Source organism: Leptodactylus fuscus, chromosome 5 (assembly GCF_031893055.1).
Source record: "Leptodactylus fuscus isolate aLepFus1 chromosome 5, aLepFus1.hap2, whole genome shotgun sequence".
Taxonomy (NCBI): domain Eukaryota; kingdom Metazoa; phylum Chordata; class Amphibia; order Anura; family Leptodactylidae; genus Leptodactylus; species Leptodactylus fuscus.
The window spans coordinates 98,078,737-98,095,451 of record NC_134269.1 but is presented as its reverse complement, the minus strand read 5'-3'; the positions used below and the strand labels follow the sequence as shown (position 1 = coordinate 98,095,451).

At 40.4% G+C, this 16,715-nt stretch overlaps 1 protein-coding gene across 2 annotated transcripts; it reads right to left on the bottom strand.

Annotated features, from left to right (window-relative positions):
• Nucleotides 1–229: 229 nt before the first annotated feature.
• On the bottom strand, nt 230–14,814 carry CALU (calumenin). Of its 2 annotated transcripts, none has more exons than XM_075273854.1 (7): nt 14,736–14,814; nt 10,623–10,859; nt 7,547–7,740; nt 3,627–3,793; nt 2,646–2,706; nt 2,352–2,551; nt 230–1,875 (listed from the first exon to the last, which is right to left on the bottom strand). In XM_075273854.1, the coding sequence occupies exons 2-7, from the start codon at nt 10,841–10,843 to the stop codon at nt 1,771–1,773; spliced, it is 948 nt and encodes a 315-aa protein (XP_075129955.1). In that variant the 5' UTR covers nt 10,844–10,859; nt 14,736–14,814; the 3' UTR covers nt 230–1,770. The 2 variants fall into 2 exon arrangements, with proteins under 2 accessions (XP_075129955.1, XP_075129956.1); XM_075273855.1 differs by lacking the exon at nt 7,547–7,740 and adding an exon at nt 7,299–7,492.
• Between the last annotated feature and the right edge of the window lie 1,901 nt (nt 14,815–16,715).

The window sequence follows — 16,715 nt, the reverse complement described above, 5'->3', positions numbered from 1 at the left end:
GGTTAATGCCTCCGATCGGTCCGGGGACCGATCGGCGGCATTAGAGCCGGTTGTCTACTGCTTAAAGCAGTAGACACCCGGCGGCTATGACGGCTGCCCGGCTCCCGGGCGGTCGCCATAGTTACAGACCCGACACGCGGCGTACTATTACGGCGCATGTCGGGAAGGGGTTAAAATCTCAAATGAACAGTTAATCCATAAATAATAACAACAACAACTATTTAAAATTTCTTTTAATGGCATGTCATGGGTAGAACTCCAGGTGTAAAATTGTTGTAGCGCCCATGAAAATACTGTAGCTAGACAAACATTGGTGTAAAAAGTGTTAGGCAGCAACAATGCACAATCAAAGTGAGTCAGTGTTGGAGGGGGACAGTATAAGCATCAGGGTTCAATGTAGACAAATACAGAAGTTATTCCCATTAATATATTTAGGCTGGAATTACACATGCAGTTCTTGTAGTTAAAACAAAGAATGGATACAAAGGAATGGGAAAGTCAGAAAGGAAAGACGTTTCTTTACTAATGGATCCACTTTGGGCTCAAAAAAATTACATTGAAAACGGCATCTGTAATTCTAGCCTTAATAGGCAGCATTCCTTAAAAAAAAAAAAAAAAAAAAAAAAAAAAAAAAAAGTAATCTCAAAACTGTTTTTCATCAACTTACAAGTCATCTGTGAGTAAAATATGTGTATTAGCAAACAAATGGACTAGCGCAAAATCTTAATAAAACCATAATGACATTGATTGGTGGGCGACGGAGTTTATGGGAACATTTTGCTAATAACATCAAATCCTGTTTTCCACTTTATCTAATCCATTTATGATTATAGCAAAATAGTTGACAGTAAAAGGTACATAAATAGCCCTCTAAAATAACCTATGGATCATTGGGGTTAATCTATTTTGCATAAGTTTTACAAAAATATGGATACAAAAAAAAAAAAATTAAAAAAAATCATATGATGTAAAATTCCCTGCATCATCATGTATGGATGACTGTACATACTGCTTAATAGTCTAGCTACAATAACCTAATGCTCTTCAAAATAAAAATATACACGTGAAATGATTTAAGGGCCAATACTGAGCTAATTCTGGAGTTGTAAACTTACAGGCCATTCAGTAACATAAAATGTATAAAGTGAAAATAGGCAGCAACGTGACCTCTGTGAAAAGGACTAAAAACTCACATAACACTCTGAGCAAACATACGATACTAATTCATATATATAAGGCTCTAGGCTTTGTACTTTTACTTGGACAGTAACAGAAACAGACCTCTTACTCTAAATCTGAAATTTTAACTGGTCCATGACAACTAGGATAATCCTGTATCAATTTGTTATTAAGTATTTTGCAATTTTTTTTTTAACAAAAGATAAAAGTGCCATAACAACAAGGACACAACAGGAATAGAACAAATAGATTTCCATGAATTTAGATGAGGAGTATAACATGGGACAGAAAACAATACTGAAATGTGTGTGCTTTAAACACTGCATATTAATTCCAGGAAGTAAAGAAAAAAAGAAATAAAAAAAAATAGTGTTGTCATCATTATGAGGCAGGATTTAGAGAGTAATGTCTACGTGGCCTTTGAAGACAAATCAGAGTTTTGTCTGCACGTGTCCTCTTCTCTCTTGTGTTTCAGAAAATCAGTTACAATAAATTACTTTTGTTCTGAGTTACGTTCTCTCCACTCACTGAAGCCCTGCAAAAGGGCGAGGTTCCCCGATCTTTGGAGAGATGGATGAGTCATTCTTATCTTTAGAATTCATCATGTCTGACTAGTGCCTCTCCAAAATCTGTAGCCTGGCTACCCACGAATAAATCATATTTATCCACAATCTCTTCTTGAGTCAGTTTTCCATCCTGTAAGGTAAATAAATGTTTGTGTAAGTACCAAGCCGCTATCGCCAATGTAATGAAAATAATACATTGTATGATCCATATGGACAATTATAAACTGTAAGTGAACAGCAAAATTGCAATGCCTTATATATGGAACATTATTTTGATGTAGCAGTTTTTATACAGACAGATCAGCACGTTTTCCACCAGCCTCTACTACATCCTGATTTAAAAATTTGCATACAAGAGAAACCTGCGCAGATAGCCTGAATATCATAATATCTAATGAAAGATTTTAATATTGCCCAGAGCAACCAATTTCCAGCAAATCAGGAATAAAATACATAGAGACTGCCACAGTCGAGGACATGTTAACAAAATATATATAAAATATACACTTGAGTACTCCATAGTTTAGTATGAGATATTTTGAAAATATAAAGTCAGTTTTCTGACATGTTGCAGGTCCCTCAATGTGCACTGGAAAACAATGTTACCTTATTCTGATCAGATTCATAAACAAGGTGGCGAGCTTCAGCTTCAGCATGGTCATAGTCAGATGGTAGAATCCAGTCTTTAGTTTCCTCTTTATCCATTTTGCCATCATGATTCTTATCTCTGAACTCAACAAACTGTTCTCTCTCAGTCTTCACCCATTCCGGCTCATCAGCATCACCATCATGACTGTACATATCACCTAAAATTTACAGAAAGTGAATAACAACCTCCTAGACTAGTATTCTTCTATGGATACGAATCACATCATGCAATTAATAGGCTGGACTGCTCACCTATGTATTCATCCAAGTCAATCACCCCATCTCCATTTTTGTCAATATCTTCCATAGTCTCCTGTAGGATATTGAAGTGAAACAATGTTATGGAAAAAGACACAATATGACGTTTTATGGTTTTCTACAACAACAACAAATGAGAGACTGGGAAATTACAATATTTAGATTAACAATTTTAAGCCATTACATATTTAACCATCTATCCACTACACAGAATGAGGATGAGAGTCAAAATAAAAGCTGAAGCCCACATATAGGGCATTTTGGAAGTAAAAAGACAAAACATAACCCCACAATTTTCCAACAATAACTGCTAAACATTGTGATTTGTATGTGTAGTTGAATCCTGACCACTGTAGGTCCAGACTCCAGCTTTTCCAGTAACCCAGAAATGAAAGCCGGTGAAATGGATGTCCATGACAATACAAGTTCGAACAGACCTCTTTAAAGACTACATTGGCCAATCAGGTGTTAAATGGAGTCTGCCAGAAGTAAGTGGATTATAAACCTAATCACAGAATCTTGTAAAGGTGATTCTACGGTTTACAAATATGCCTCTGTTATTCAGCTATGGAGCCCCATTTTCATGTAAAATCACAGTTTTATTCATATGCATACAAAAGGGAAAAATGCTTGGATCATGGCATAAAATTTGTCTGGGCTTTGAACTTAGCAATAAATTCCCAGACGAAGCATGTTGCCCCTCATTTGCATATGTATTAAATAGTAATTTAGACAAAAAAAAAAAATTGATAAGGCATACTTGGAAACATCACAAGGTACTGTGATTAGGTTAATTACCAATTCACTGCTGACAGACTCTCTAACACCTGCAGAAGGTTAATTAAAGTGAATCCATAACAATTTACCTACTTTATTCTGAGAAGTGGTGTTTAGAAGGGACATCCCTTTAAGTTTACAATCTTCCATACATGCAGTAACATTGCTAATTCTATAAAACAGCCTACTAGTACTGACCAACACAACTATATCTTTCATGTAGTCATACTCTTCAGGGTGCAAGAATGCTGTGAACTCCTCTTTTGTAGCGATAAGATCACCATCCTTATCAGCCATTTTAAAGCGCCGCTCATCTCGAACCATCATCTGTTTATAGTTAAAACTGTTGTCAGGATCTGGATCATCTGGGAGGGGAAGAGCAAAGCCGCAATTACTGGCCGAACAGACTGAGCCCAAGACAAGTTTACAAATTGATATACATTTTATTTATTTATACACACACTATATATTTTACAATCGGCAAGTACTGAGAGAAGTACTACCGTTGCTAATGTCAGTTGCAGTCACAGACCAGTTCTGTGTCTGTTCCCATTGACACTAATGTAAACAACATGACCATGATTGTTTACTTTTGTAAAGATAAGGTCTGTATGCAGGACTTTATCTTCCATTACAAAGGTAAACAAACATGATGGAAACTGTTCTTGCATGTTGTTTACATTAGTATTAATAGGAACAGACACAGAATCAGTCTGTGGCCATTCTGTGACAGTTTAATGTCCATTGCTGTCATCCTAAGATGGAAGACATCAACGGACATAAGCAACGGTTGTGTGAACTCCCCCCTTAGACAGAAAACAGTACAACTATGAAAAGAAACACACCCGAAATACTTAAGTTTGCCATGAGATAATTGGCACACGCCTCGAAACGTGTAGGCTCCCTCCACATCGGTGCTCCACACAAACCACACGCATCATTATGTGAGTTTTTTCTCTCGCTCTTTTTACATTTTTTGTAACTGGTGATTCTTTCTTTTTTATGGACCCTTATTAAAAGTTATATTTTATCTTTAATATAAAGGTTTCATTGTGCTGAATTTTTTTGCATTTTTTACTTACCAAGACAGCCTTCATTGCCCTGATTCTGTAATACCCTGGTCCTCTTACTTACCTCTGGTGCTATGGAAGGTCAAAGAAGAAGTTAAGGATAACCAGCCAGCTTTAAATTGACTGAGATATAAAATTGGGTACTACAGGTTTGTCTACCAGATTTCTAAAAGAACGTTTGGCATGGGAGCTTGCAAAAAAGTTTGGCCACAGGCAAAGAGCCCTTTTCCTGGTTTATTTTCACTCATCAATAAATATGTATATTCCACTGTCATTTTAAACCACTTCAGATTGCAACATTAAAATAGTCAAATTATTAAAGAGGTTGACTCACAGGAATATAATCAGTTAATACGTCCTGTTAGGGCATATAAATAGCATACTCTCTCTCTACAAGCTACTATAAAAGAGTGGATCTTTCCATTATGGTCTGGTGGCCCAGGCAGATACACGATCAGCCAATGAACCCGTTTGGTAAATGTATGAAGTCAGTTTTGGCTTTCATGAGACAATATTTTTTGGCATTGTCAAATTATGAAAACCATAACTTTTTAAATTCTTCTATTGATGTATATACACAAGGGATTGTTTTATGCAAGACAAACTCCATCATTTTGGGGTGACTATATGTTATTGACTAAAATGTATTAACTCATTTAATGAGCCGGACCACTAAAACAGCAGTTACCTGTGAAACCTATAGACCAGGGGTAGGGAACGTACGGCAAAACTACAACTCCCAGCATGCATACTGGCTCTGCTGTTCTTGGAACTCCCATGGAAGTGAATGGAGCATGATGGGAGTTGTAGTTTCACAGCAGCTGGAGAGCCAAAGGTTCCCTACCCCTGCTATAGACTATAATTGGTCTGCAGGGTGTCTTTATATTGAAACAGACGGAGAGAAACGTCCTTCACACAGGACTTCTCTCTCCGCTGATTCTCGGCAGTTTCTGCAGTGGAGTCCGGCAAATATGTGAACCTAGCCATAGGAGTTTAGTATTGTACTACATTATACATAGCCCCCCCATGGATAATAGGGAAAGGCAGCCATGAAAGAGCAGATTGCTGCAGAGAGAGCGCAACACAGGGGATAGAGAGGTTAAGCCGTGGGAGTTCCAACTTCGGGGTCCCAGGGCTTTATAATACAGTTGAAACCCAAAAGCCATGTGCTGAGCATCAAGTATACTGTCAGCATCCATAGATACATAGACAACTCACAGTGAGTGAAAGGAGGAGGGACTAATCTCTTCACACAGTGAATAGAGAAGAGCATGTCTGCAAATCGCTTTGCTCTAGACTTAACATTCTGCACATCTCACAGCTTACAATGAACTATGTACTTTTATCTACTTCTAGCTGTTTGTGTTATTGCTGATGGGATGTTCCTCAGACAGCAACTAGCTTTCCTGACTGTGCTTATAGATTGCTCTATTCCTGAGTCAGGGATTTTTTTTCTTAGCTGCATTTAGTTGCCCTATATTTGCAGTCCAGTGCCCCTGGATCTCCTATATTATGCTCACTTTGGCTTTTCCCAGCTATTTATTTGTACAGTTAATTCTAGCAGAATTACATGTAAACAAACTAGTAGTAGTTAGAAAGGATGGGGTAAGAGGGCAGACCGCTCCTTAGTGTACACACCCACAGCCTCAGAGACAAATATAAAATTTGTTGCAGCCATAATGGGGACTTTAACAGCAGAAAATCTGATAGGACACAATGTATGAAGATTTATATAGTCAGAACAGAATGCCCAGCAAGACCCTACAGATATTTAAATTTATAAAAACTCAGGTATCCTCTAAACAACTTACGCTGGTAGTGCAGTGGGAAGAAATGGTGTAGCTCAGGACTCCCTTTCTAAACAATGATGAGTCCTGCTACTGAGGCCTATCCTGAGGGTATAAGATAAGTGCTCTACTTAGAATAACCTTTTTAACCTGAACATGCAAGTCTTGGTGTGCACCACTGAGCATGATCAGAAATGATTGTGAAAACAGGCATTTAACCACTCCAACTCCACCACTGACAAATGCAACCACAGCAACTGAGTGGTTACTTTCATTCATTTATTTATTTTTAAAAAGAGGACCTTTCATGGTCCGGGGCACAGGCAGCTCTATATACTGTTGGAAAGCCGACAGTGCGCTGAATTCAGCGCACTGTCAGCTTTCCCGATCTGTGCCCCGGGTGAAGAGCTATCGGTCCCGGTACCCTAGCTCTTCACAGTCAGAAGGGCGTTTCTGACAGTCTGTCAGGTACATCCTTCTGCGCAGCAGTACCTATCACGCTGTACAGTGTGAGCGGGGAGGAACGCCCCCTCCCTCTACTCACAGTGCTCGTCCATAGACGAGTATTATCAGGAGGGGAGGGGCGTTCCTCCCCACTCACACAGTACAACGCTATTGGAAATGCCCAAATGCACAGATCGTGAAAGTCGACAGTGCGCTGAACTCAACGCAATGTCAGCTTTCCAGCAGTATATAGAACTGCCTGTGCCCCAAACCATGAAAAGATCCTCTTTAAATATATCAAACATTTTTTTTTAACTTTGTAGTACATAATTATATGTATATTTAGCATTTTTGTGTAATGTGCTTAATTTTACTTGGTTACATTCATGACAGAGCATTTAGAAATATTGTACAGCAAGCATACGTTATGTTTTTCTCTCATGCATAATTATTATTACAAGTCAACTGTTTCAACTAAAACAGAACAGTTTTACATGAGGACTTTTTTTTTGGTCAGCCCAGGCACTGTACCCATCTAATACCTAAATATCACATCCCTTCTCCCTTACCCAGGTAAGTGCCATAGGTGACATTTCTGTACTCTTCCCATGATATGAATCCATCCTGGTTCATGTCAAACTCCTGCCATTGCCGCTCCACGTTGTCGTACACATATCTCCTTTGAGCTTTCTTGATCCATGCTGTGAGCTCCCCCTCCGTCACAAACCCATCCTTATCCAAGTCTATTTTACTTACAATGATTCTACAAAGACAAAATGGCACGAATAAAGGTGATGCAACAAAGACAAGCACCTACCGAGTATGTAACCATAGGTGGCATTTTTATATTCTTCCCAGGAGACCAGGTTGTCACCATTTAGATCATGACCCTTCCACTGTCGTTCTACGTCCTCATAAATCCACCTCTTCTGTGCATATTTTATCCAATCCCTTAGCTCCTCGACTGTTACAAGACCATCCTTGTCTGCATCTATCTTACCCACAATCTTTCTGTGGGGCCCAGATAGTGCCCAATAAGAAAACAAAGAAGATGTTAGAAGGCAATGAGTATGGTGCTATAGATAGAATAGTAAGGAAGGGCGACTACATAAGTGACTATATGAAACACTGGAGAACACCGCAAAAGTCAATTTAGTTACAGGTGATCCATATGTATTCATATAGTTACGCATGGAGCATAGAGTGCTTTTTGACTAAATTTTAGTCTATGTAAAGAAAATATTTGCTCTTATATTAAAGTTAATATCTGACTTGTACTAAACTAGCAAAGTTAAAGAGTATCTCAGTATTATACTACTGATGACCTATCCTTAGTAGAGACCATCAAAATAGATCAGAAGTCCCATTTAAATCAAGAGGAAAGAGCTTGCAAGATCTTTCCCAGACACTATACTATATACAGAACAATACTGTGGCTAATTTAGACACCTTACTGACAGGAATTTAAGGAGTCTGGATTTAGGATTTGCTATCCTAAGAAAAGTCATCAATAGTTTACTGCCGAAATAACCTTTTAACACGTAATAATAAAATCTGATTAGTCAGAACTCTTAATAAATAAATCAGTAGCCAGATCATTAATAATAAAGTTAATAAGCATTTCTGTACTATACATCGGCCAAAATATAATTTACTGAAGCCTTAAAAGTAGAATTAAGCAAACAGGGTTTAATCCAGCTGATGGTGCTTAGTCAGACCCCACATATCTAATATTGATGGCCTATCTTAAGTAAAGACCATCAATACTCTGAAATCAAAAAACCCCTTTAAGGCCCCATGGTACGGAGATGTCGCGATTCACACATGGTGGAAACGCCACGGGAAAAATTGAGGCGTTTTACAGGAAGTACAAAGGTTGGATGGAATTCTAGTGAATCCCATGCCCACTTTGCAGTAAAAACCGCAGTGCGGACACGCCATGATTTCCAAAACTGGTGCAATTTTGGAAATCGCAACGTATCAATTATACCTACGGAAAGGTCAGCAGTTTCCCCATAGGTATAATTGTAACAGAAAGCCTGCAGAGGAAAACTCTGCGAACTTTCTGTCTAAAGCTCTGCGGGAAGAATCGCGATGTGTTGCCGCTGCGGTTTTTCCCGCAGCGCTTTTTTGCTGCAGGATGTCTCGTGGGGCCTTAGCCTAATAGTGGATAACTGACGCCTACTATATAACTCATAGATTAAGTTATTTGTTAGAGAAAATGCATAAAAATGTTGCAAACCACCTGAAAGCTTTGTAAATAGGTCAAGGTTTGTAAGACTAACAAAATAAGTATAAAGACAATTTATAAATCAGATGAGAAAGACTGTTTTTGACAATATTTGTGTAACAAATTTTTCTTCATGATGCCACCATTAATTAATCTGTACAATGTACTGGGAATCTGGAAAAAAATTCTGAATGGGGTGGATTTGAAGAAAAAGTGCATTTCTGCAAGTTTCTTACAGGCTTCGTTTTTACAGCGTTTAATCTGCAGCCAAAATGACATGTCACCTGTATTCTATGTTTCGGTACGATTCCGAGGATACCAAATTTATATGGTTTTATTTACATTTTAACCCCTTAAAAAATCCAAATATGCCCCCAATTTTTTTTTCTTCTAAAAGTCGCCATATTCTGACACCCGTATACTTTTTTTTATACTTCCATGTACACAGATGTATAGGGCGTCTTTTTTGAGGGACCAGGTGTACTTTTTAGTTACACCATTTTGGGAAATTGTTATTGCTTTAATCACTTTTTATTCAAATTTTTATCAGAGGCAAAACAGTGAAAAAACAGCAGTTTGGAACTTTTGATTTTTTTTCCCGGTTGGCGGATACGATACAGAAAAAATATTTTTAATAGATTTGTAGACCGGGCGTTTTTGGACAGAGGGATGCCTAATGTGTATGTGTTTCACAGTATTTAAGTACTTTTATATGTGTTCTAGGAAAAGGGGTGATTTGAACTTTTTACATTTTTTTTAAACATATATTTTTTTTTTCCGTTTGTATTTATTTGACCTCCTATGGGTCTTGAATCCCAGAGGGTCTGATCACTAATGCAATGCATTACAATGATAATGCATTGCATAAAACCAGCATTTCTATTGCAGGCTACATAGTTATAGAACATATTAAATGACAAGCCTGGGAGCCTTCACAAGACTCCTGGTTGTCAGGACAATGGGACGCTGGCCACAGATCTTGCTCCGGCTGCTGGTGATCCCCGGGAAAACGTCAGCACCGACACGCCACTAGTAAAATGGCGCCTCAGTCAGCTTTGACCGAGACACCTTAGGGGTTAATGCCCATGATCGGTGAGGGCACTACGTGTCTGCTGTAAAAAACAGCATACACCCGGTGGCTATGGCGGCCGTCTGGCCCCCAAGCAGCCACCATCGTTAAACACCCAACACCCGCCGTACTAGTAATACGGCGGATGTTAGGAAAGAGTTAAATGTAGGGAAACTGGGTGATTTGAATTTTCAGGGGTTTTTTTTGTAAAACATTTTTGTAAACTAATTTAACTATTATATTAGAAGTTCCATAGACTGCAACACAAGTGTACTGTGCTACTTCTATTACATGAATAGGAGCGGCTGCATGCACTTCCCATCCACTGCTCTAACTTCTCTCTAGGCTGCTGAAACAGATGATCTGGGTTCAGAAATAGCACTCCCAAGGAGCACATATTGATGCTTTATCCAGAGGATTTGGGGCCAGACAGTCTCTTTAAGTAATAATTGCTTTAGGCCAGTAAAAACCTAGCCATAAGTTTGAGGGTGTGCTGTGTATTTTACAGTAAGTGTATACAGACAGACTGAAAAGTGATAAAAAAGAAATAAGAAAACCACAACCAGGAGGCAGCCCTGAAGTCAGTGGCCATACCCCAGTCTTTCCTTGCTTTCCTCTGGTGTCAGTTGGTCAAATGTTTTGGCTTCTTCTGCTCCAAGAAAAGCATCATGGTCGTAGTCAAAGTTCTGTGCATCATCATGCATCTTATCACTCAGTTGAGGGTCATGGTGAACACGATCTTTCTTTTCAGTAGGTTTGGAAAGAACACAAAATGCCCAAAGGCCAAGGCACAAGAGGAGGTAAATCTTTGCCATCGCTTCCTTCAGTGACCTATGGAACAAACAAGTCAATGCAACATGAAGTTCTAATTCTTGACTGCTTCACTGGAAAGATTATTTGTCATTGTTGGACTGTTGTACAGTATCACTATATGGTTCTCACTGCATCAACTGAAGGTCAGGAAATTCATTCATATTAGATCTCAGCTTTCTACAGGATATCTGACATTTTTATGAAATCATTTCAGACTCTACAGGCCCAAAGATGTGATTTGCCACGGTAAAATTTGCTATTTTAGACAAGTAGCTGATGCTCTAAATGCCTTCAGAGCAGGAACCCAGACATAACAACATATAGGATGAAGACCTGGATAAAATTGTTTTCACATGGAAGCAAAGGTCTAAGTAGACTTTCCTTCTCCAAGGCATAGACTCCCTCATATCCAGCATCTAAGGGTCACAATATTACACCATCTAATCTCCAGTCTCTAATAACGACTCAGGGCACCCAGCTAGCATTAAAAGGATATTCCCCATTTACTGACATATCCCAGGAAGTATGTACAGTATGTGTATGTAATGCCAAAGAGATTACTGCTTTCCTGCATAACATTTAGAGCATCTTGCAGCACCTTTAGGTGACACAGTAGAGCAACCCTTCAGACTACATGAAAGTTGTGTTCCATATATATATATATATATATATATATATATATATATATATACAGTTAGGGCCAGAAATATTTGGACAGTGACACAAGTTTTGTTATTTTAGCTGTTTACTAAAACATGTTCAGAAATACAATTATATATATAATATGGGCTGAAAGTGCACACTCCCAGCTGCAATATGAGAGTTTCCAGATCCAAATCGGAGAAAGGGTTTAGGAATCATAGCTCTGTAATACATAGCCTCCTCTTTTTCAAGGGACCAAAAGTAATTGGACAATGGACTCTAAGGGCTGCAATTAACTCTGAAGGCGTCTCCCTCGTAAACCTGTAATCAATGAAGTAGTTAAAAGGTCTGGGGTTTATTCCAGGTGTGTGGTTTTGCATTTGGAAGCTGTTGCTGTGACCAGACAACATGCGGTCAAAGGAACTCTCAATTGAGGTGAAGCAGAACATCCTGAGGCTGAAAAAAAAGAAAAAATCCATCAGAGAGATAGCAGACATGCTTGGAGTAGCAAAATCAACAGTCGGGTACATTCTAAGAAAAGAGGAATTGACTGGTGAGCTTAGGAACTCAAAAAGGCCTGGGCGTCCACGGATGACAACAGTGGTGGATGATTGCCGCATACTTTCTTTGGTCAAGAAGAACCCGTTCACAACATCAACTGAAGTCCAGAACACTCTCAGTGAAGTAGGTGCATCTGTCTTTAAGTCAACAGTAAAGAGAAGACTCCATGAAAGTAAATACAAAGGGTTCACATCTAGATGCAAACCATTCATCAATTCCAAAAATAGACAGGCCAGAGTTAAATTTGCTGAAAAACACCTCAAGAAGCCAGCTCAGTTCTGGAAAAGTATTCTATGGACAGATGAGACAAAGATCAACCTGTACCAGAATGATGGGAAGAAAAAAGTTTGGAGAAGAAAGGGAACAGCACATGATCCAAGGCACACCACATCCTCTGTAAAACATGGTGGAGGCAACGTGATGGCATGAGCATGCATGGCTTTCAATGGCACTGGGTCACTTGTGTTTATTGATGACATAACAGCAGACAAGAGTAGCCGGATGAATTCTGAAGTGTACCGGGATATACTTTCAGCCCAGATTCAGCCAAATGCTGCCAAGTTGATCGGACGGTGCTTCATAGTACAGATGGACAATGACCCCAAGCATACAGCCAAAGCTACCCAGGAGTTCATGAGTGCAAAAAAGTGGAACATTCTGCAATGGCCAAGTCAATCACCAGATCTTAACCCAATTGAGCATGCATTTCACTTGCTCAAATCCAGACTAAGGGTGCATTCACACTGAGTAAACGCTAGCTTATTTTGTAGAGTAAAATTACACTTGTAAATTTTGCTATCCCATTGACTTCAATGATATTTTTTTACAAGTGTAAAAATACGCCTGTAAAAAATACGCCTGTAAAAAATACGCCTGTAAAAAATACGCCTGTAAAATGTCATTGAAGTCAATGGGATAGCAAAATTTACAAGTGTAATTTTACTCTTCAAAATAAGCTAGCGTTTACTCAGTGTGAATGCACCCTTAAGGCAGAAAGACCCACAAACAAGCAAGACCTGAAGGCTGCGGCGGTAAAGGCCTGGCAAAGCATTAAGAAGGAGGAAACCCAGCGTTTGGTGATGTCCATAGGTTCCAGACTTAAGGCAGTGATTGCCTCCAAAGGATTCGCAACAAAATATTGAAAATAAAAATATTTTGTTTGGGTTATGTTTATTTGTCCAATTACTTTTGAGCTCCTAAAATGTGGAGTGTTTGTAAAGAAATGTGTACAATTCCTACATTTTCTATCAGATATTTTTGTTCAACCCTTCAAATTAAACGTTACAATCTGCACTTGAATTCTGTTGTAGAGGTTTCATTTCAAAACCAATGTGGTGGCATGCAGAGCCCAACTCGCGAAAATTGTGTCACTGTCCAAATATTTCTGGCCCTAACTGTATATATAGGCTTCTATTACATGGGTCTGAAGAGGTAGAGTCAAAAGGCTCCTGTGGACCACTGCATACAGGTCAACAGGCCTTTTAGGATATGTTTACACAGAGTTTTTTGCAGGTGGATTTTGACGCAGAATCCACCTGCAAAAATGGCAGATGACTTCAATAGGAGCCACTCACTTTTTTTTTCCCCGTTAGCTAGTAGCGGAAAAAAGAAGCGACATGACCTATCTTGCTGCGGCTGAGTCAGCACAAGACATGCTCTGGTTTAGGCCCATTCAGGCCAAAACAGGATCGGGATAGCGCGACGGAATGCTGATGCTGCATCCTGTTGCGGCTAGCCGCACGGAAAAGGTTTCCATCACCTTTTCCGCCGTGTGAACATACCCTTAAAATAATACGTGGTTTTATTTCATAAGGTAATGTGTGACTTGCTTGGGTTAGAACATCAGATGATTATCTATGTGATGCCACTTTTTCCTTAGTACTTTAACATTGTAGATGAGGATGGATGAAAACATGTCCATCAAGTCCAACCAATAACCCTACAGCATTAATCCAGTTGAATGCACTAAAAACAAACAAACAAACAAAAACCATGAGGCTGCTGCCAAATTGGCCAGTGACGCTGGGTTTACATCTGTGCTGGACTCTCCATTGGAGACTCTGTCACTGAAACCACTGGAAATTAGCGGAGAGAAAAGTCATGCACAGCGGACTTTCCCCCATGTGTAACTGCAGGTTTAGTGGTCCGGCTCTCCATCATCCAGGTCCCCAAAAATTCCTTCCCAACTCCAAATTGGGCAATCATTATAAACCTTTGGATCAACTCAGAAAGGTCCCTATAACATGTATAATATACCCACATAGAACGAGGATTACACCCAGTGGTGCCAACATCTGTCCAAATTCCTAAGAGATATAGTAGTATGTGTATGTAGTGGAAGAGATAAGAACCTGTGAAGCGCAATGAACGCTTCTCTCAGATACAACTATGGTCAGAAAGAAATGGCTCAGGTGTAATAAAAGTAACTATTATGCCTCTGCCTCCAGGTGATAGCTCTATACCATTTACCTTTATGGCTGCCTACCAATACCCAACCCATAACATACAAGAAGTCATCAATCAGCAGCAATGCAAGACAGCGCCGGCTAACAGAGGCTCCCTCACATCATAACTATAGAGACAGCTCCATATATACTGAACTATGTACAGCAGACTACAGTTATCACTACAGCCACCCACGGCGCGCTAACAAGACCTGAAGCCAGAGCATCCCCTACCCCGTCCCGTTACCTGAACCGTCTTCCACCGCTCCGCCCGTCCTGCCCTCACACGCCGACACCGGAAGCAGCTGCTTACACTTGTGGGCGTGGCTTCCTGCGCCAACGTTGCCCGGATTGCGCTCTCTCACTGGTCAATAGCTTGAGGTGGGCGGGTCATATTCGCTGGTTGGTGGGAGAGCGCCACGTCCACACGGGAGCGCGCACTGATGGAGTGGCCGCGGGTGGGGACCGAGCGCGTACTAGCTTGGCGGGAGATTGTGAACAGTGGAGGAAGTAATGTACACAGTGGCCTCGCCCACATTATAGTGCTGGGAACTCCTATAGGATAGATAGCATTGTGTTATGTCAGTGCAGGACGTCTTGTGACTGGAATCGGTTTTGATGTAACAACAGGAACGTGAAGAAGTCTACTTTATACCTCAGAGGCTAGATGAAGGGGCTCGCCATAACCTTATAATTGTTGTCTCTGCTTCTCATAGCTGGTTATGGCGAGGCTCTGGCCTGGGTCATTTAGGTAAATGATGTGGCTTCCTTATTACCAAGCACCTCTGTGGTTCTCTGTATCATACCCTCTTCCATTCACTTCAATGACTGGCTGACTCCCCCATGGATTATATGGTTGGCCACTCATGTCAGTGGCTGGTATGTTATGTTTTGTTGCCATGTCCCTGTGGATCCTTGCCCTGCCTGCTGACTGACTAAGGGGTTAGAGAAGCAAGACCAGGAGTGATCAGTGAAGTTTCTTCAGGAGAGACTGCCTCTTTAACCCCTTCCACTCACAGCCGTATCTTGTTTGCACAATTTCATTTTCCAAAATCAATAACTTATTATTACCTTCTATATATAATTATTATTATTTATTAACACTGTTCGCCATGCAGGGAATTTTGTATTTATTTATTTTTTTAGCTTTTGGTATACAATTTTTTTCTTTTTTAAAGTCCTCCTAGGAGGACTTTAAAAAAGAAAAAAAGTAGTATACAAAAAACAGCTAGCACCGGCATCCATTTGCGGCATTCTGCTCCGGATTAGGACCAAATGAATGGGCCTAGTCGGGAGGTGTTGCAAGGTGAATCCGCCTGAAGAAAGAGCATGGCGCTTCTTTTTTCCGCAAGCGAAAAAAGAAAATGACCAGCTCCTATTGATTTCAAAAAAATTTGTGTGAACCAAGTCTAAAAATACTAATCTTTGTGCCATTTTATTCGCAATTATTTCTTTTGACTGGAGCTTAGAGAGGACCTTTCACCATTTTGCCCACAGGCAGTTCTATATACTGCTGGAAAGCTGACAGTGCGCTGAATTCAGCGCACTGTCGGCTTTCCCAATCTGGGCCCGGTGTGAAGAGCTTACGGTCCCGGTACCGTAGCTCTTCTATGGTCAGAAGGGCGTTTCTGCCACTCAGTCAGAGACGTCCTTCTTCACAGCACAGCCAATCGCGCTGTGCTGTGAGAGCCGGGAGGAACGCCCCCCTCCATCTGCTCGCAGTACTCGTCCATAGACAAGCATTATCAGGGAGGGAGGGGGGAGTTACTCCTGGCTCTCGCAGCACAGCGCGATTGGCTGTGCTGTGAAGAAGGACGTCTCTGACTGAGTGTCAGAAACGCCCTTCTGACCATAGAAGAGCTACAGTACCGGACCGTAAGCTCTTCACACCGGGCCCAGATCGGGAAAGCCGACAGTGCGCTGAACTCAGCGCACTGTCAGCTTTCCGGCAGTATATAGAACTGCCTGTGGGCAAAATGGTGAAAGGTCCTCTTTAACAAGATTCTTGCAAAGGCTACTGGTAAGGAACAGGTTCTATCTGAACAAAAGGAAACAAACAGAAAAAGTCCTTCCGTACCCCACAATTCCAAAATGCTGACAAAAGGAAAGTTAATACAGGAAAGTGGAGTTAATGCCAAGGGTGGTAATAGGAAAAATACTTTTGTTGCCTCCAGTGACTCCAGACTCAGTATTACAGTTTACGCTGGGTTCACACCAGCACCCCATC